Source organism: Pteropus alecto, unplaced genomic scaffold (genome assembly GCF_000325575.1).
Source record: "Pteropus alecto unplaced genomic scaffold, ASM32557v1 scaffold161, whole genome shotgun sequence".
Lineage (NCBI taxonomy): Eukaryota > Metazoa > Chordata > Mammalia > Chiroptera > Pteropodidae > Pteropus > Pteropus alecto.
In genome coordinates, this window is record NW_006432943.1 from 8,499,636 (window position 1) to 8,521,130 (window position 21,495).

The 21,495-nt window shown below is 38.9% G+C and overlaps 1 protein-coding gene and 1 long non-coding RNA gene across 2 annotated transcripts in view; one reads left to right on the top strand and one right to left on the bottom strand.

The window, feature by feature from the left end:
- Positions 1-7,869, bottom strand: part of LOC102892826 (protein FAM47E) — a 24,889-nt gene extending 17,020 nt beyond the window's left edge. Inside the window, exons 1-3 of the mRNA XM_015586086.2 lie at positions 6,908-7,869; positions 2,603-2,972; positions 391-530 (exon numbers count right to left, since the gene is read on the bottom strand). Coding sequence (XP_015441572.1) covers positions 391-530; positions 2,603-2,972; positions 6,908-6,981 — 584 coding nt within the window. The 5' untranslated portion in view covers positions 6,982-7,869. The remainder of the gene's footprint in view (positions 1-390; positions 531-2,602; positions 2,973-6,907) is intronic.
- Positions 6,271-21,495, top strand: part of LOC107195374 — a 20,644-nt gene continuing 5,419 nt past the window's right edge. Inside the window, exons 1-2 of the long non-coding RNA XR_001516504.2 lie at positions 6,271-6,580; positions 12,282-12,359. This is a non-coding gene — a long non-coding RNA (uncharacterized LOC107195374). The remainder of the gene's footprint in view (positions 6,581-12,281; positions 12,360-21,495) is intronic.

Consider the following 21,495-nt stretch of genomic DNA (forward strand, 5'->3'; position numbering starts at 1 on the left):
TTAAGTACTTAAATGCCATCATTTACGATTCTCTGTATTAACTTTTTATTGCTGTTATCCTATCAACCACTGGTCCCAGCCACATTGAATAAAAGAGCTTTTGCCATAAATAATTCAAAAAACCATTATTGGCCAATTATTCAGGTTTTCTGCAGTTTCCTCTTCTCCAACAGCTCTCCTAGAGTCATGTAGACACACCCATGTTTGCTCCATTGCTGGATAATTCACATTCACGTATGAACCAAACCAAGGATCCTTTCCCTCCTCCTCGGGAACTTAGTTACTTTTGCTTCTCTAAATTATTCTAAAGATGAGGAACTTTAAGAAGGTAACTCCTAGACTGTTTCATCAGGTGACAGGAATGAGCGAGGGGTTAAGAACAATACTTACAGTCCCAAGTAGACTTGGGCAGAATGTTTCTTTAAAAGCTTTATGGGTTCCTCTGCTCTTTTCCTGACACCCTGACAATAAGCCCATGTTTCTTCCAGTTTCTTGTCAGGATCCAGCACCTCCAGCACCTTTAAGAAGAGCTACAAAAAGAAAACAGTTTTGGAGGACAGAAAAATGTGCTGAAACATGGGGCCCCTTGATTCTAAAACAGAATAAACCAACTGGCTCCTTTGCTTTTCCTTTCCAGTTGGCCAGTGCTGTTCATCAGTTTCCGTGCAAGTTCTGTCCTGGGTGCTGTGGGTAGACTTCCATCACCCAGACATCAGGTAGGCAACCTTTGAACTGAAGTTCCACCTCTTCTAAATGGAATAGTGCCTCTGGATCTACCCCGGTCTCCAACTGCCCCCACTGAGCGAGGTACCTCTAGAGGATCTCTGTGGTCTTTCACTGCCCAGCATCCCTTTTTCCTCATACAAATGACAGTTTCTAGATTTTTCTTTGAGAACCACCTCAGTCCTCATTGGCCTGACCCCATTCTCACTCCAGAAGCAGGCCAGGCCAATCAGGAGTACAGTGACTAGTTAGGAATGGGCACATATCCCAAGTTGGACCCATGGGAATTAGGTTATGGAATTTCACTGTGACCAGGCAAAAAGAGGTATTCTTTTTCTGGGTAGAATTTAAATCTAGAGCTGCCGGTGGTCATTGTAGCATCACAAAAGGAGATCTGGCTTCAGAAAAAAAGCCAACATACCTAGTTTTGGGGGTCAGACATGGAAATAAGGGCCACAGTCCCATCCTAGGGTATGTGGAAACAATCTGTCATGGACTCAGAAGCTCTGGCCTGCATGAGGCAGTGCAGGAAAGGCCCAGTAGAAAATAATGGATTAGAAATTCCAGTTGTCCTTTCTACTGACTCCTCTGCCACTGATCATTTATTTATCCATTTATTCATTATTCATAAAAATGTACTGAGTGTTTACCATATGACAGATATTGATGGTACACAGTGAAAAACACAGATAAAGTCCCTACCCTTGTAGAGCTTTTATTCTAGTGAGGAGCCCTGTGGTGACAAGTGCTATGACGAAAAATACATCATTATAAAGATAGAGAATGAGAGTGAAAGGGAAGTATTATTTTACATAGGTCTCTTCAGTTAGGAGACATCGGAGCAAAGATCTGAAGGAAGGGAAGACGTGAGCCAGGCAGACATCTGGGGCAAGTGTCCCAGACACAGAACAGAGATCTGAATTGGACATGCTTGCAATGTTCACGAAGCAAGTAGGAGGCCAGAGTGGCCGCAGTGAGGTGAGAGAGAGGAGTAGGTGGTCAGGTTGGAGGGGGAGCAGAGGAGGTGAGTGGTGGAGAGGAGAACACACAGGGCATTTTCGACGATGGCAAGGACTTTACTCTGAGTAGGAAGGGGCTTTGCAGAGTTCACCTGTCTGAACAACTGTCATGCTCACTGTGTAGTTATTGAAAAAAAATCCATATAAGTGGACCTGTGCAGTTCAATTCTGTTGTTCAAGGGTCAACTATATTTGCCTAATTAAAAGGCAGAGTCAGCTGGCATGCACCCTTTAACCTTTGTCCCTTCCCCCTTCTTATTTGAAAGACAGACTGGATGCCTGGAGGTGTGGAAGCCATTTTGAGATACAAGAACAAGAGGCATGTGCTAAGGACTATGGAGCTGAAAGTCAAAACATGCCTGGGACCTTGGTGACACAACGTAGCTGCTGCCCAACTCTGATGATTTGGTGAATTTTCACTATGGCCTTTCAGGTTCTCATATGCCTTCTACCCATCAGCTTGTAAGTACTTACGACACCTCCTAAGACCAGGTTAAAGTGACAAAAGCAAGACTGAACAACTCTCTCTCCCATTGTATTCTGTCCCCCACAGCAAAGGAGACTGGTAGAAGTTCAGGGGAAGAGAAGTAGAAGGTCTCCAGTGTGCAGGACCTTTATAAGTTGTGTGGTTTCACAGGAAGCAAAGGGAGATGGGTATACGTTGCTGCTGGTTGTGTTTCCTGAGGGCAGAGAAAGGGAGGCTGCTCCAGCCCACACGAGAACTCCCACCCTGGGGAGACATTCTTCGCCCCTCCTCCTTAAACATGTCATCCCCCCAAGGAAGCTCCCCAGGCACCAAAAGAGAATTATTTTCAAGGCCCCAGTGAAGGCCCTCCCACAACCCTAGGACGGGATGTCACCTCTGCAGGCAAATCTTCTTCCAGATTCGGGGAAAGAGCAAAGGGGTGCGGGGTCAGTTGGGCTTCAATGTCCTCCAGGAACGCCTTTCGTGCCTGCTGGGTTGGTGAGAGCTTTGAAAACAGGGCTGCTTCCTTGGGCAGCTTGTTCTGCCTCTTTTGGGGTGCAGGTCGGAGAACTCTGTGATAAACGTGAGGGAGAAAGTGTTCCCAAGGGCCCTGAGTGATCACACCTTCGCAAGGCGGGCAGCCTTTCCTGAAGTCATCCAGTCCCTTTCTCACAAATATCCACCGCCGGCTGTTCAGGGAGGTGGGGAACGTCAGCCTGTCCTTGGGCTTTGTGGAGCACTCAGAAGGCAGATCCTCTTTGAACCTGGAAGACAATGTGCCAGGTAGTATGGAAAAGGACTGAGGGGGAAGAAGGTTGAAAGGAGGCTCTCTGGGGGAGGAAAAGGTGGGGGAGAGGGGTTCATGTGGAGAAGGTTGAGTTAATCATACTCCTAGTTCACAGCACATTATCGCTGGTCTGTGCAAGGCCCCTCTCCTGTTCTCTTTACTCTATGTTATCCCCATATCCCATGCTCATTGTTCTCCCTGCACAGGCAAAACCACTCGAATGGATTTGTAATGTGCCCTTTTGTTTGTATGCATCCTTATAATATCTGTATTGTCTTTCTGTGTGCATTTACTCTGAATTTACATGAATGCTACTATTCTGTTTCTAATTTGTTTCCTCACACAGTATTATAAAGGCCCATTCATGTCACTATGTGCAAATCTATTTCATTATTACCAGCTACTGCCACATTTCATCCAGCCATTGTCTTTGTGAAGGACACTCACAAGGAGCAGCCCCTCCCAGGACTCTTTCTTATCCTTTAAAAAGACACAATGCAGTGGGGAGAACCTGCATCCCAGTGACAACTTGCCCCTAACTTACTGATTGACCTTGGCATTTTCGTTTAACCTTTGTGGGCCTCTGTTTCCCCCTTAAACTCACGGGGTCAAAGGTTGCAAACTGGCAGTCCATAGGCTGCCTTGGGCCTACAAACCTTTCATTTGGTCCCCTTCCTGTTTTAATCAGAATCATAATAGCTAACACATATTGAGACCGTTCAACATAACAGACACTGTTCTAAGTGATTTGCATATATTAACTTATTTAAATTTCATAACACTCCTGTGAAGTATTACTAGTATTATTCCCATTTACAGATAAGGAAATTGAGGCACAAAGAAGTTAAAAATATATATATATTTGTCAAAGGTCCAACAGCTAATAAGTGGGAGAGGTGGGATTTTAATACAGGTAGTGTGACTCCAGAGAAGGGTGCTTAACCACTACACTAGAGCTTCCGACATATAAAAAATTCACATACATAATCTGGAACTAAAATCAGGAGCTCTGGGAATGCTGGGCCCACCTTTCCATGGATCCAAAATTGGTATATTCATTGCCCTTTTTAGACAAGTCCTATGCTCTCATTCCCAGTCTCTACCTCTCCCTATTGCCTTATACCCAGCCTCCTTCACTCAGTTTCCTTACCCACCAGGCTGCTGTTTGTATGGAGTAGTTAGGGCATGAAGATCATATGGAAGAGACAGATGGACAAATAGGATAAAAAATGAGACCAGTTCCTGGATAATCTAATATATCCAGTCATTGCTAATCTAGATTTGGAACTTGAGCAACTTATTGGCAGGTCTCTCATTATCCTAACACATCACGCTGTCGAATATCTCTATTTTATTGGTGTCTTTCCTTGAAGCTTCTCCCAGGCCCCTTCTACATATAACAGCTCGTTACACCAAAACTACTCCTTGTTGCATTCATTTTTATAGGCACGAAACATTTTTAAGAGATTCCAGCTCGATCCCCATTCTTGTGAGTTCTAGAAATTTCTTGCTTGCTGTGTATGCAATGTGTATGTATGAGGGGCTAATCCAGCTCTACTGTGAAGATCTTGATGAAAGGACATAAAAAGATGAATTTACAAAAAGTTGCTCTTTACAATTAATCAATCACTCTTCAGTAGCTCAGTGGTGGGGTGTTAGAATTACATCTAACCTTGAGATTTGATGACCCATTCAGCATGACCTACTAGCAAGTAACCCTCCATAGTAGTAAATATCTTTACAAAGTTTATTTTCCACACATTTACAACTAACTCAAATATCCAAGCACTTCACAAAATCAAATTTGATAAACAATAAGCTTGCTTAAGCATCGTCATACAAGTGAAAATAGGGAAAGTGTGGCAGCCAGCTCCGACCTCATAGAATGTTAGACCTCACAGAAATCCCGAAAGAAATCTGGTCCACCTTCCTCTTTTTTTGAGGAAGAAACTGAGTTCTCAGAGGTGAACAGGCAACTAGTCTAGAGGGAAGGTTTCTAACTACCCCACTTTGCCTCTCATAGCTAATAAACTTACCTCTCTGCATTTTTTTAAGTTGATGAAAAATTTCGCTTGATACAGAAAATAAAACTGAAAACATCTTTCCTAAATATTTACTATTTTCACGGTCACTAGTATATGATACATGGATATTTCCATCTTTAAGAATCGCAAGAGTATTGGGCATTTATCCTAAAAAAAATGAAAACTTATGTTCACACAAAAATCTGTACACAAATATTCATAGTCGCTTTATGTGTAATAGCCGAAAACTAGAAACACCCTGAATGTCCTTCAGCGGGTAAATGGACAAACTGCGGTAGATCCATAGCATGGAATACTTATTCAGCAATGAAAATGACGAAACTGCTGATACACACAACTTCTTGGATGGATCTCAAAGTCTTTATGCTGAGTGAAAAAGAGCCGATCTCAAAAAAATTTAAACTATATTATTCCATTAACCTAACATCCTGAAATGAAGAAAATTAAAGAAATGGGGAGCAAATTAGTGGTTGCTAAGGGTTGGGGGTGGGGTAAAGAGTGACAATAAAGAGGTAGCACAAAGTGGTTCCCTTGAAATGAGAAGACAGTTTTGTATCTTGACGCATACATATGACAAAACTGTAGAGAACTATGCACATACACGAATGCAAGTAAAAACTGGTGAAATTTAAAGTTTGCAGTCGATTTAATACATTGTGCGGATGTGGATTTCCTGCTTTGGTAATGAACTATAGTTATGTAAGATGGTACCACTGGAAGCAGCCGGGGGAAGGGTGCATGGGACCTCTGCACTATTTTTGCAACTTCTTGCGAATCTATAATTATTTCAAAACAAAAAGTTTGAAAACGGGTGAAAAGGGGATGCCCAAAAAGTTCATAATTGCTAACATGTATACAAATGCACACTATGGGCCATAAATTGCTTTACATGTGCTTTGTCGGTTTATCCTCACAACAATCCTGTAAAGTTGATTCCTCTTATTGTCTCTCCATTTTGCAGTTAAGAAAACTGAGCTTAGAAGGAACAACTAACTTGCCTAAGGTCACCTTGCAGGCAAGAGGAGAACTGGCCTTCCACTCTATCCTTTCTGATTCTAGACTTTTGGAATCTTTTTTTATTTTTGTAATGGAAATGTGGTAGAGCCACTATGGAAAACAGTTTGGAGGTTTCTCAAAAAGTTAAAAATAGAACTATCTTTTGACCCAGCAATTGCACTTCTGAGTATTTAGCCAAAGAAAACCAAAACACTGATTTGTTAAGATCTATGCACCCCTATGTTCACGGTAGCGCTTTTCACAATAGAGTTTTGGAATCTTAACTGCCACTTTCACATAGCCTCAAGCGAGCGAAATTCCAATCTCATAAATAGCTCAAGGAATCAGCAAAAGCAAAAAGCCTCGCTTCTTGCCCTGCGGCCATGACACCAAGCATTAAAATAGCAGCAGACCGGCCCCAGTACCCGAGGCACTCCCGGAACACCAGCTCAGCCTAGCTACAGTCACTGGCTGGCCAACAGTTCCAGGTGCCTCAGACCCTTCAGGCGGGATTCAGGGATCCACTTGCCTAACCTGGAGAAGGGTGAGTCGCATAGGCTAAATCAGTCTCCACAGAGGACTCTGTGGTCATCAGTTTTCCATCTGGAAAACCCCCTGGGGGTTGTAAGGATAACAGGAAAAAAAAAAAAAAAGGTGTCCTTTGAGACGAGAAGCGTCGAGCGCTGGCTATTTTAAATATAATCATTTAGGTGCCGGGCACCTCGAGGAGGAAAAGTGGGCGGGCCTCCAGCCAAGCCTTCTGTGGCCACCGGCAATCCCCCATTCCTCACCCCAGCTCCAGCAAGAACTGGTCCCGGCGCCCCCGCGCGGCATCCGCAGGATGCGCCCTGGCCCAGCGCGCTGCCCTTACCGTGGCGGGCAGTTCGCTCCTGCCGGCACCCGCGTTAGCGCCCCGGGCCAGGACGGCTGCATGTGGTCCGCCATGGTGGCCCTGGCTTCCTGACGACGGCCGGGCCTTCGGTGGTGGGAGTTCAGGTCTCTCAGATCGCTAGGAGACGGTGTAGCTGTGCGCTGCCCAGACTCGCCCCGGGAGCGGCCAACCCAGGGCCCCCCTGCGCAGCCTTGCTTTTCCGGCGAAACGAGCTCCTGCGCAGCCCAACGCAGCCGCACCCCAGCCTTCTCCGATGCCGGGGGGCCGGGAACTGGCAGGGAAAGGGGGAATGACCAGGTCCTTGGTTTAATTTTGTTTTAATCTGTTGAAAAGGCGTTTTCATCTTCCCACTGAAATTTTCCATAAAGCCAACCAGTTGGCCCTGGTAGGCAGATGCCTATGTAAATATGGGTTGCATGAAGATATGTTTTGGTTTTGCTAAGTTCTCTTGCTACTTCTGAGGGTTTCTGATTTAAATATTAAGCGCTGCTTCTAGAGGAAATAGCAAAGCATTCTCCTGTCTCAAAATTATTGCAGTAGTTAAATTGTGTTTGTTATGGGCGAGATAATTTTCGTAGTCATTTAAAGATGTCTTCTCATTTTAAGACTCTGAGAATAAATTAGCTCCACCTTTGGGAATCTAGGAAATATGTGAAAGTCTTAAAGGAGCCCGGAATAGTACTAGTTCTAGCATGTTCACTTGTGTGAGTTCAGCTGCCTTCTCTGCGCACAGTGGAGAGCCCTAGAGTCCCACCGCCTGAGATGAATCCTCACTCTGCCACTTAACAATTATGCACCCCTGGACCCAGTTACTTAAACTTTTTTAGGCTTCATTGCTCTCCTAATCTGAAATTGGGGAAATAATTGTATTTGCCTATAGGGTTATTAGGGGGTTCAATGAGATAATAAATGTAAAGCACTTAACACAGCGCTGACAATACAGAATCCCTCGATAACTGCTGAGTTATATTATCTCAGCTGTGAACTGGGCATAGTATATTTAACCCACCTACTTCAGAGTTGTTAATGGAAAAAGGTACAAATGTAATCATTGTAAGGAACCCAATTCGTTCTTTTTATTCTCTTTAATAATATCTTTGATATTAGTTTGATTGCAAATTCAACCTTAATTACTTTGAGGAAGTAGGGTTTCTCCCTAAGACTGAGGTTAAGGGTCATGTCTATCTTGCTCCTAGTACCATGCCTGGCACACAGTAGGTACTCATTCAACAACTATTGTCTGTTATTGTCATACTAGGCACTAGATGGAGAATAAAACAGGACTTGGTCCTTGTCATGTTGGTACTTTAGTTTCTAGTGTTTGTTGCATGAATTAAGGAGAAAGCACCCATTTTCATGACTTTGCATTCTCACAAGTTGATATTTGCTTCATGTAGTAATATTGTCTCCATATCTGGTAAGAGACAACCAACGTTCTTTTTATTTTACCTCATTCCATACCTTAATTATAGTCATGACTCAGGGAATCTCTTATTCATTCTCTCCCTCTCTCTCCCTTGTAATGCAAAGGTAAAATGTGTTGCATACAGTAATCTAATGAGTATATGTTTCTTAGGAGTGAGGATGATGATGTTCAGGTATTTTTCTAGCCTTATTACCATGTAATGTGACCATTTCATTTCCAAGTAAGATTACCCATAACAAGGTTGCCAAACACTATTACTGCACCTTTCCCACTCAAGGACTAATTAGTGTCACTGTAGTATTTTACTACATACTCAGCAATACTTAGTTCCTGGTACTTTCCAGAAAAAAAGCATTTAAACAACAAAAACAACAGAAGTTTAAACTGAGAAATTGTAAAGTGGTCCTGGATTGGTAGAAACCCTTTGCATCTGAACAAAATATTACAAATCGTCCCTGTAGGACTACATTGAGCCTAGGTAATTGTACCCTCAGCCCAGTTCTCACAGAATTCCTACAGATAAATTCAAAACGACTTGAGCTCGCCAACAAAAATAACAATATCCATGAAGAAATAAGGCACAATGACTAAGAGTTGGTAGAAACAACAAAGAACAAAATCAGATTACAGAAACTTTGTGTATTGGAATGTTCAGAGCCAGAATGTAAATAAACTATGTAAACATACATAGTTATATACATAACTAATCATATTTATTTACATTCTGCCTCTGAACATTCTGATACTTAGGAAATAATAGAGCAAATTGGAAATATGAGCAAAGTACAAGAAACTTTTTTAAAGATTTGAAAAAGAATCAAATGGTACCTATAGAAATAAAAAATATAATCGTTGCAATTAAAAACCGTGGACTAGTTTAACAACAAATTAGAACAGCGTAAGAGAGAATTAGTAAACCACAGATAGCTCTGAAAAAATGCCCAAAGTACAGTAAAAGAAGTAGAAAATATGGAAGAGAAGAGATATGAAGATATGGAGTCTAATATACTTCTAATCAGATTTCCATAAGAAGATGGTAGAGAGAATGGGAAAGAGGAAATATTATAAAGATAATGGCTGAGAATTTTCCAGATGTGATTAAAGATATAAATCCTCAATTTCAGGAAGAACAGTTGACCCAGAATAAGATAGAGTAAAATCTTACTTAGCATTTCACCATGAATACGAAAGACAAATAGCTGACATTAAAAATTAGCCAAACAGAAAAGATACATTACTTACAAAAACAAACTGAAAGCTAACTTCTAAAGCAGTAATAGAAGCCAGACAGTAAAATAATCAAAGTTTGAGTGAAAACAACCATCGATTTAAAATGTATACTTAGCAAAACTATCTTTCAATAATAAGGCTTAAAAACATTTTTAGACAAAAATATGGCAGAATTTATCTTCAGCAGACCATAACTAGAGAAGATTCTAAAGATTGCACTTCAGGTAGAGGGGAAAAAATGAATATTAAGAAGATAGAATGTTGAAAAAAGAAAATTGTAAATATATAGGGTTTTTTTTTTTAAGTGGAGTATATAAACGAATAATAACATCTAGTTAGCGGAGATTAACACAAAACAATTTTTCTAAAATAATTGAATTTTTTTTATTTAATTGAGAAAAGGATAAAAATATAGATTAAAGAAGTATAAAGAAAGATGTACCAGGCAGACCAAAAGAAACCTAATGTACTATATTAATACCAGACAGAATAGAATTTAAGGCAAAAAAAAATCATTCAAGATATATAAAAATTATTAAATACATTAATATGCATAATGATAAGAGGCTCAATTAACATACAAAGACACACTAGAGACATACAATTCTAAACTTATATGCACCTAATAACATAGGTTAAAATATAAAAAAATCGATAGACCTATATAGAGAAATTGATTAATATACTATTCTAATAGGAAGATTTTAATACAACTCTCAGTAATAAATCAAACAGACCCAAAAAGTCAGTGAGGACAAAGGATTTAAAGCTTGGTCTAATGGATATTAGAACTTTACATCCAACAATCACAGAAAATGCATTCTTTTCAAGAACATATGGAAAATTATATTTGTAAGTTCATAAAGCAAGTTTCAACACATCTCTGAAGTGGTATCATTTAACTCATATACACTGATCATAATGCAATTAAATTAAATGTCAATAATAAACTCATATTTTAAGGCATTTATTTGAAAATAAAACAAAACACAAATCATGGGTCAGGTAGATATCAAAATGGAGTATCAAAAGTAACTGTAAAGATATCGAAAATTGTGGGATGCAGCTAAAATGATACTTAGAATGAAATGATCTTAAACTGAAAAAAGAAGAAAAATTAAGACCTAAATAAAGGGATGTCTAGACATTCCATGTTCATGAATTAGGAGACTTAATATTAAGATGATGATACTACTCAGTCATATACTGACTCGACCAGTCAGTATATCAGATATACTGAAACAACCAGTTTAAAAAAATAGGCAAGATGACTTGAATAGACATTTCTCCAAAGAAGATATATAAATGGCCAGTAAGCACATTAAAAGATACTCAATATTATTAACAGGAAAATGCAAATCAAAACCTCAATGAGATGCTATTTCACACCAACTAGGATGGCTATAATAATAATAAATAAACAAATACAGAAAATAAGAGTTGGTGATGATATGGAGAAATTGGAACGCTTGTGCATTGCTGGTGGGACTATAAAATCGTGCAGTGGGAAACAGTTTGGCAGGCCCCAAAAAGCTAAACATAGACTTAACACATGACTCAGCAACTCTACTTCTAGGTATATACCAAAAGAATTGAAAACAGAGACTCAGATTTTTTTTTATCAATGTTCACATCAGCCTTATTCACAATAACCAAAAGGTGGAAACAACCCGTGTCCATCAACAAACAGATAAATGAATAAACAAATGAACATACATATATATAATGGAATATTATTCATTATATATTCACTATCATATGTAATAATGAATTATTTATAACAGTCAATATATATTCATTATTCATATATAATGTAATATTATTCAGCCATAAAAGAAATAAAATACTGATACATGCTACATCATGAATGAACTTTGAAAACATTAAGTGAAAGAAGCCAAATGCAAAAAGACAAATATTATACGGCTCCACTTATATGAAATATCTAGAATAGGCAAATTTATTGAGATAGAAAAGAACTTAGAAGCTATTAGAGACTGGGAGAAGGAATAGGGAGATATTGCTTAATGTATACAGAGTTTACCTTTAGGATGATGAAATATTTTGGAAATAGATAGTGATGATGGTTGCACATTATAAATGTAGTAATGCCACTGACTCTTACACTTAAAAATGGTTAAAATGGCAAACTTTATGTTACGTGTATTTTGCCACAATTTTTAAAAGTTGTAAAAAAAATGCAAAAAAAAGAGGAAGTTTGAAAATTAATAAGAATCCAACTTAACAAATTAGAAAAATATCCAAATAAACCCAAAGGAAAGCCCTGGCACCTGCAGGCTGCATTTGGGGGTAGGTTCAGCTGGCAGAAGGCTCTGATAGGAAACTGGGAGTGAGGGGAGGGAAAAGTCAGGATATTTCTCTCTCCCTCTCTTCTCAAGGGGTTATCTGTATTTCTGCCTCCTCTTTCAGCTCCCACCAGGCAGCCCCCCTACAATTCCGGCTTCCATCAGACTCAGGATCCTGTTACGAGTAATTCCTGCAGTTTTGATGTAGTAGGGGCTTTCCTGCAATTGTTTATCTCACATCCCTTGTTTGACTTTCAGCTCTCCCATCACCTTTGTAATCTATTCCCATCATTAAAATCTCTTAGTTTTACATACTTGGAGTGGCTTTTGTTTTTCTAGTAGAACCTTACTGGTACATATGTTACTTATGACCCAGCATTTCCACTTCCAGGTATAGGAATCCAGAAGAATTCTCACCCATGAGGGAAGACGTATGAGGATACTCATGGAAGCATTGTTAGTAGTACTGGTGAGTTGAAGACAATGTTCATGTCCATTTCTCTGATGTGCATGAGTGAAAATGGATGGATAACTAGGTATCAGTTAGAAGCAACAGTCTAAATATATATTCAGCAACATGGTTAGACATTTTTAAATACAGTGCTGAGTGGAGAAAGACACCGAATGAAATTTTTGCTACAATATGATTTACATGAGTTAAAAATACATGCATACAAACAATGTTACAAGAACTCATAAAGAGAGGAGGATATACTTCAAACACTTAAGAATGATTGCCTATGAAGAGGAACAGAGGAATAGGAGTACAGAAGGAGGGTGAAAGGATTGCATGAATGAATGAATGAATGAATGAATGAATGAAAGCAAGGGCCTTGCATACCCAGTTGATAATGGAGGGCCATTAATTAAAGAATAAGATTAACCAATGTGTTGTATCTGAAGTTGGAAAAAAAAAGTTGTCAGAAAAATAGTTACTACAGGGCACTGAGAAGTAATTTCAAAGAACACACTGTGGATTGTGGAATGCTGAAACAATACCTGCTCCAAGGCCAAGTTCGTTTACAGTAGTACTAAGAACAAAACCATGGGACAGAGGGCGAAGCAAGGAGCCAGAGCTAGTGACAGGTATTGGATAAAGCAGGGGCATTGTCAAAATTCTATGACAATTTTATGTGAGCCTACTTGAAGAGGATTCTAGGTCTCATGATTTTCTTATCAGTTGCATTCACACATAAGCAGAGATTTGAATTTCACAACAAAATGTAAGTGATACCATAAAATCCTGCTTCATTCTTTCAAGAGTCAACTGTGGCCTCAAGGAGTGAGCTACTTTGCACTAAAAAATAAGAAGCAAGAAGTATTTGGAGTATCTTATGGAGGACTTGAATTCTCATCAGCGTAATTAAAATTTGACAATAATAGAAAAGAAATGCTTAACCATGTCACCAGGTTTTACTTGCCCTTGCTTTTATTTTTAGAATTGATATGATTTTCTTGGTCCAAAATTATTCAAGTTCCACAAGATTCTTTGTGTACGAGGTTGTAAGAATATATGAAAAATAATCATGTGTAGAACCCCTAATATAAGAAATATCAATTAGAAACCATATCGTATCTGATATCCATCGAGCTTGAAGTGAATGTCGCTCTTCTCATGTTGCAAATGGAGAAGTTTAAGTGTATTTTGTTCATTAATCCTGGTATTACTCCAAATATAATTAACTTCCTCTTAGGAATTAACATATGTGATGGTATTTATTTGGGCTTTTTCACCATTATACGTAGTGATGCTAGAGAAACATTTGTCAAATTGAACTGAATCTTTGTTTCCATAGATTGTGAAGCCAAAGAAGGGATTCAAATAAAACAATAATGCACTATTGACTTATTTGATTTATTAAGCTCATATCTAATGACATGAGGAAATTAAGATAAGCACTCAAGCTCATGCAAACAATTATTGGGGGAACCACATTCTAACCCAGAGTTCTACATTTGAGTTGCCCAGTAAAACGACTCATAAACCAAGCTGCACAGGCAATGTAGTATAGCAGCTAAGACCAATCTGGGTTTTCAACCACAGCCCTACCACTGAATAATGCTGGACGAATAATACAGTCTCTATCCCTCAGCAGTTTCTTATTCTGTAAAATAGACCTAAAAATGGTCTATATTATCATGTGGTTATGGGGATGCACAATCTAAAGCTGTGCTCTCCAATAGAAACATAACGCAAGCCACAAATATGAGCCATATATACAATTTAAAATTTCCAGTAGTCATATTTTAAAAAGCAAAAAGAAACAGATAAAATTTAATTTTAATAACATCTCATTTAACCCAGTGTATCAAAAATATTATGATTTTAACATGTAATCAACAAAAAATATTAATGAGCTATTTTACATTTTTTTCATTCTAAGTCTTTGAAATGTAAGCAGATCTCAGTTTGGACTGGCTACATTTCAAGTGCTCATTAGCCATATGTGGCTGGTGGCTACCATATCGAGCAAGACAAAGATTGACTATTGAGCTAAATGCTAGAACAAAGGAAGCTCTCAAGGAATATTGGTTCCAAAACATTCCCGGAGTGTATCCATTGGTTGGTCACATTCCTTTCTCTATTACAAGTATAAAAAATATTTGTTAGCAACACAAGCTTGAAATCAAATATAGGTCACATACTTCCTCTATTTCAGTTATTCTTGTCTTGTTTCAGTTATTCTAGTTCAGTTATTCTTATCTTGTTTACTCCAGGAAATAAGGTGTTGCCCTTTTTTCCTTCTAATACAAGTAGAGAGTTCAAACTGGAGCTCTTCAGATGGCAGACATTCCCTGAGAACCACGATGAAGAGTGTAGCCTCCACAAAGCATTTCACAGGATTTTGTCCTAGTGAACAAGTTGCATTTGGCTGGTTAAAATATTTAATGTCCTCTTGCTACCATTGAATATACTTGGAGTCGAAATTTTATTATAAACTGTTATTTCTTTAAACCTGACATGAGTAAGCACCCTCCTTTTCTCTTTCCCATCACATCCCTCCTAGACTTGGGAATCTGGACCTAAATAGGTAAAATAGATTAATTTGATTTGCCTCTGTTAAATCTGCTCCTTGCTGGCTGTTGCCTTTATGTACCGAATTCTTGGTGATCAGTGGGCTGAGCTAGGAACCCCGCCTTCTACAGGTGGCTGTGCTGAGGATAAGTGTGAGATGAGGGACCAAACTCCCCTGGGCCCTGACAGGTCCCTCGGCCAACCCAAAGGACAGTGTCCAACTGTCTTGCAAAGACTGCACTCATATTTTTAGAATGGTGGAAACAGGTGCTCTGAGCTAAATCAAAATCTGACAGGGAAGTGTAGGTAAAGGAAACTGTGCCCCTAGTTCCTGAAGGCTGAGCAAGGCTTAGCCTAACACAAGGTGACCTGGAGACATTCAGCCCAATCTGAGCGAATCCTGATACAGAAGAATCTTTAGTCTTGGCAAGCGCAGTCCTCATAATGCCATAACCTTCTTTAAAATCTTCCACGACTCCTCAGTAGATATAGAATGCATTCAGACTGCTCCAGCTGCCATTCAAAGCCTCCCAAATCTGGCCTGCTCACATACTTCCTCTCCTTCTCCTCTCCAATTATATTATTCTACTTTCTATTCATCTCTTTTATATTCTTTCTTTATTATTGTTGTTCATGTTGTACCCTTTGCCTAATAATCCTTTAGTAGTGGATCTCTGCTGCTGTCTTTAAAGTCCCAACTCTAATCCCACATCTTTTCAGAGGTGGAATCTTTCCTTCCTTCTTTTACCTTCAACAGAGCTCCCTTCATAATTTTCCTTTTCTTAAGTGTCAAGGATTTAGCATTTTTTGCCGCGGTCCAGCCACGACAGGATCCAGGGGGCCCCGAAGGTGGGCAAGGCGTCAGCGAGGGAGACAGTCGACTACACAACTCAGAGGCTGTGTGACACTGTTCCGTTTTATTGTGATTTGAGTACAACTTTTATACTTTTTATTTTGGCATTTGATTATACTTTGTTGTTAAGGTAGCAGGGAGTTAAATTTCTGTGGTTAGGCGAAGCAGAAAATCTTATAGAGTATATTATTATTAATGTTCATGATTAACTAGGTCATTTTTCTCTCAATCATTAGAACAGAACTACCTGATGGAACAATCTAAACTTTTAATTCTTATATCTATTACGTAAGATACAGTTTGATTTAAGTAAAGGTGATAGATAGATGTATTCATAACAGCAAGCATTGGCTTGTGGGCAGACATTGTTCTTCTTTCTGCCTGAAGAAATCTTTTAAATGCTATTTGATTATGCTATATCTAAAGTTCAAGCTGAACCTTTCTCATAGCTGTTCAAAAGTTTCCTTGGTGTAGTAATGAGGAAAATATTTATAAAAATCAGTTTTACAAAGCTGCTTTCATAAGCTAAGTTTCTGTTCCTTTGTTTTTTAAGCACCAAGGAGATCCTGACCTACCCAGCCTTTCTATGAAACTTAAACTACAATAAGGCACATGAATTCTATCTTTATTCACTATATGTATACTATCTTTATTATAAGCTCCTGTATAAGGCAAAGGAAGATCAGGTAATCTTTTCATACTATTAGCCCCGCTAGGTGGATACCAGAGTTTTCTATTTATCCACTAGGCCACAAAAGGAAGCCCTTCCATAGTAGGCACAGGCTTATGAGTAAATTTCTTATCCTTTACTAATTTTTCTACTAACTGCGTGGGAACGGGAGTATAAACTGGTTCCAGTAATTCAGCTTGTTATCATTTATTCATAATATCTTTAAGAGGCGCATCAAAAGGAATTTCCCTTAATAATTGTTCAAATAAAGGGTTTACGCATTCTGGATACGTCAGGGTGACTAGAGCTGATTCCGTACGCGGGGAATTTACTGTTTTTTCCTCAGAGCCAGTTTTGAGGAAATCCATTTGTACAGCGTTTACACTTACTGGAATTTGTGCTACCCAAATTCCCCCTATTAATAGGATCGTTTCTAAGAAACCAATTATCCCTAAACACATGCCACGTCCTCATTCTTGACGATGCATTCCTTGAAGCCTCTGTCCCCATCTCCAGACCTTGTCACACAGTAGGGTAGAAAGAGGACGCGGCAATTTTTAGTGGACATTATAGATGCCTCTTCAGTAATTATCCTACCCTTCCTCCATTGTTTAGCAGTCATCCATTTGGAGAGAAAAACTGCACCCAGCTCTAATGACTAACTCACATTAGTATAAACCACTATAATTGCATTCCACACATGACTGGCTCAGGTATGCACAAGTTACCCAACCCAAGTCAATCAACGCATGACATTCCCTAGGGATCTGGTTCAGCTTTGCCCAATGTCCAATGTAAGTTCAATGAGTGGGGGAAAAGAAGACCTTTTTCATGCTCTCAATGGTATTTATCACCATGGTTTATAATTTTTTTATTCACCAAGAATACTCAAGGTGGTTGACTCTATCATCGAATTTGAGCCATCGGAGGTCGATAAATCATTTACCATTCTTCCTAGCTCCTAGCATGGTAGCTTACAAAGAGCTCTATAGATGTTAATTGAATTTATGTTCAGTCTCTGTGGACTTAGAGGACATACACCAAACTCATTCATGGACCCAAATTCAGAATGGTTGGATTTTACTTACTGTGACACTGACAATGTATGTAACAGGACTGGGACAGACAGACATCTCAAGGACTAAAATTAACCCTGAATTGCACATACTTTTACTGTTCTTTATACCAAATCAAGCCAACATTTACCTAAAGCATGCTTTTCACACATCACCCTTGATCATCTTATTACATGAAATAACTATAACTTGAAAAGTTCCAGACTTGGTCAATTATTACAGAAACAAAGGAACCCAGATTATTGTGCATATACTGAGGTGAATCATTTAATGTCTGTCTGTTTTAATGATTTTCCTTTAAAATTCTTGTGGTAACTATAGAGTGACTTAAACCTGAAAAGCCAGCCTGACAGGTTTCTGTTGGTTTAGGACAATTAATTAAAGTGTTCTTTAATCTCTCCAAACCACTTCATATATGTACGAATTTAAAGTGACTTTTCCACTTTGTTTTGGTGTCAGAGCTTATAGAAGAGAGCTAAGAACATAAACACTGGTGCCAGACAGCCTAGATTTACATCTTGGCTCTATGATTTGTTAGCCGTGCCACCTTGGGAAAGTCATCTAACCTCTCTATGCCTCCATGTCCTCATCTATAAAACTGAAAATAATAACAGCACTTACTTCATTCGATTTTGTGAGCATTAGATGAGTTATCACATGTAAAGTGCTTACAACAGTGCCTAGCATGTAGTTAAGCTCCCATAAATATTAGGGCTATAATTCAGGGGATTTCTGAAATAGGGGTTCTATATAGAATAATTCAATGAATTTCAGTGATCTGTGCATTGGGAAATTCTTGAACCAGCTTTATAAAACAACAGGACATGATAATCAGGTAGTAATATGAAAATGAAAACAACTTTCTTTTCCTTCAACAGTGGACGATTTGATCCCCTTACTGGGAATCCATATCTGTGTTAGTTACTGGCTTCGTCATCTTGGGCAAATTATTTCATCTCTCTGAGACTCACTCAGATTTTTTCAAATGTAAAATGAGAATAATAGGATTACTGTAAAGGAAGGAAAAATATGAGGAGTGCCTGCCACTGTCCCCGGCATACCATAGAGGCTCCCCCTTTCCAATGTTCCCCTTAATTTTATCAAAGATAAAGAGTTTGAAATTACATTTTAAAAACTATTTCCCTAAAATGAAATTTATCTTAATTTTATTGTTTAAATCAGCCATAAGAGAAGTTTAAAAAAAGACTGACATTCCCCAAAATGAAATAATGATGGGGGCATTATCTTAAACTATTTGTTTAAACAAATTCCAGTAGACCACTGTATATAAATGAAAGTTACACATACACACATGAAAAGGTTTTAACTATTCTTTAGTGACTTTATAATTTAGTATTTTAAAAGAAACTTTCCAAGTTATTTTATTTTGTACATATTCAGCATTTCTTTGTGTCAACATTTTAGGGAAGCATAAAAACGATTTGTCTTATCTGAGGCTTCTTGCCTTTTGTAAAGTTTGATATGAGAGCACCAAGTTTTGTGCCCCCTTATAAACCTAATTTCTGTCTATTCAAAATACCTAAGAATGATAATAACATGTATTGAACACTTACATAGTGGCGGGTACTTTTATGCTTCATTTGACTTAATCCTTAAACTTCATGAGGTGAATACTGTTATTCTCATTTGGAAGATGAAGAAATGAAGAAACAGAGAGATTAGGTAAGTTGCCTAAGGTCACACAGCTACTAAGTGATCGAAGCAGGATTTAAACATAAAGGAGCTCCAGTGTCCACTGACAATGCTGAACTTTTTATCTGAGCCCTGTGCTCCCAGAAAGCAATTGAGAAGTCTCCCTACCATTTTGTGTTCCAGTTAGCTACAAAGGATCACCCTGCCTAGGAGAGATAAGAACAGTCTTTGCCTTTCCTTGTTTACCTGCCTCTATAAAACCCCAGATCGTCTTTCTTTCTTAGAGCTGTTTGTTCCTCCTTAACAAGCATTCTCTCCATTGCAATAACCTGAATAAAATCATCTACTTAATTGTCTGGTGCATTTTATCTTCACACTACAAACTTACCTACTAAGAATAAGGTCAGCAATGCCTTAGAAAATAAAATCCAATTTGGATTTTATTGGACAATGTTGTCAGGTCATGCTTTTTTTGGTAGAGTAACCCACATGCATTTCATCCATCCTCTCGATCACTTCATATATTTGTACCAACAGGGAAAGAAGGCAGATTCCTGAGAAGATGTGAGATGAGGTCAGTTGAGAGAAAACTAAGATTGCTATAGCCAATGGCTGTCGCCAATGAAGGAAGCTAAACAGATCTGAGGTTTTGAAAACACAACTCCTTTCCCAAAATTAATCTCTCTCTTTCTCTCTGCTCTTTTTCTCTCTCTGTCTCTGTCTCTCTCTCCCTTGCTCTCTCTCTCTCTCCCTTCCTGCCCCCTCCTTCTCTCTCTTCTTCCCTCCCTCTCTCCCTTTCAAAATTTCAGCAAGTGCAAATATTCTCAATAGACAGCTTTATCAAAATTTCAATCAATATTTGTATCTTCTGTGTTCCACTATACTACTTCCTAGTGTACAGAAATAAATAAAACCCATGTCTTGCTCTCATAAAGTTCACATAGAAGTAGAGCTGAAATCTAGTTGTATTCCAACCTAAAGTGCTCTGTATAGAACTGCTTATTGAAAGCACATTGAAGACAGCTATATATGGAGTACTCTAGAACAATGAATAATACCAAGTACAGAGATGACTATGACAAAAGAGTTTCATCCTCCCTGAACTAGAATCCTCAAATCCATCTGTCGAAGTTTTAACATTCAACTTTCAACAAATATTAAGAATCTACTACTATGTTCCGGGAACTCTTCCAGGCACTACAGAAATAATCTCATGGTTGAATCTTTCTGTGTCTCCGTTTGTCCATTTTTATGCAGTGTCAAGAGTAAGACGCATATAACAAAACAACAAAAGTTCTATATTCTCTTTCGTATGACACTTGCTTTCAATTTCCAGGAAAGACATCTTGAGGACACATAGCAAAGACCTTCATCTCGTGTTCATAAGTCCACCATATCTGGTTCTATTAGTATCCAAGAGTTTACATTCATTCATTCATTATTTTTCAAGATCTAAAGAAAAAAATTCTCTTTTCTAATATTGGCACAGATGGTCAACAAAACAAATTATCTTTACAGTTGGAAGATCAAGCCTAAATGTTCCAAGACAACTGATCACCAGTTCTCCAATGAGACATTGGGAGTGGGAAGTACACCAGGGGCACTGTTCTTTAAATGCAAGTGTATGTGGGGCCCTGGGTGGAAATGGAGAGTGCAAATACCAGTTCTGAGGCCCATTGGAAGAAGATTATAAAAAGCAGGTTATGACCCAGGCTTGAAGGATTGTGGTCTAGCCTGCTGTGCTTCTCACACTTTAATATACACATGAATCATAGGTAGTTCCGGAAATTTTGGTTCAGTTGGTCCAGAAAGGGGCCTGAGCTTCTTTCTCTATTTCTAACAAGCTCTTCTAGGTGGTTCTGATGCTACCTGTCCTGACTTTACACTTCGAATAGCAAGAGATTAAAGGAGAGAGTGTGGAGACGGAGCATGGCAGAGAGGAAATAAGGCAGGAAAAAGGCCCAAACTGGGAATGGGGGAAGCCAGCTGAAAGGCCAGAGGAGAAAACCACAGGCCTCACGGTAATCAGAAGTTATTGCCTAGTTCTCCAAGAGGACCCTAGAGCTACTGGAACACTCTCTGCTCTGAGCCTGGACAAATAATACTCATCCTGGATTATATAGGATTCTGCTATCTTCTAACAGGACCCAGACTATTTCTGATTAATTCTCCTCAAAATTAGACTTCTGGCAAAGTAGGACCAGATAAGGGGCGGGTCACCCAACCGTTCCCAGGATATAAATTACCTAAAACTCTCTAGAAATATACCAAGAAGTAAACAATTTTGTTTCCAAAGACTTTCTGGGGCAAAGCACTGTCCATGTTGAGGCGGACACT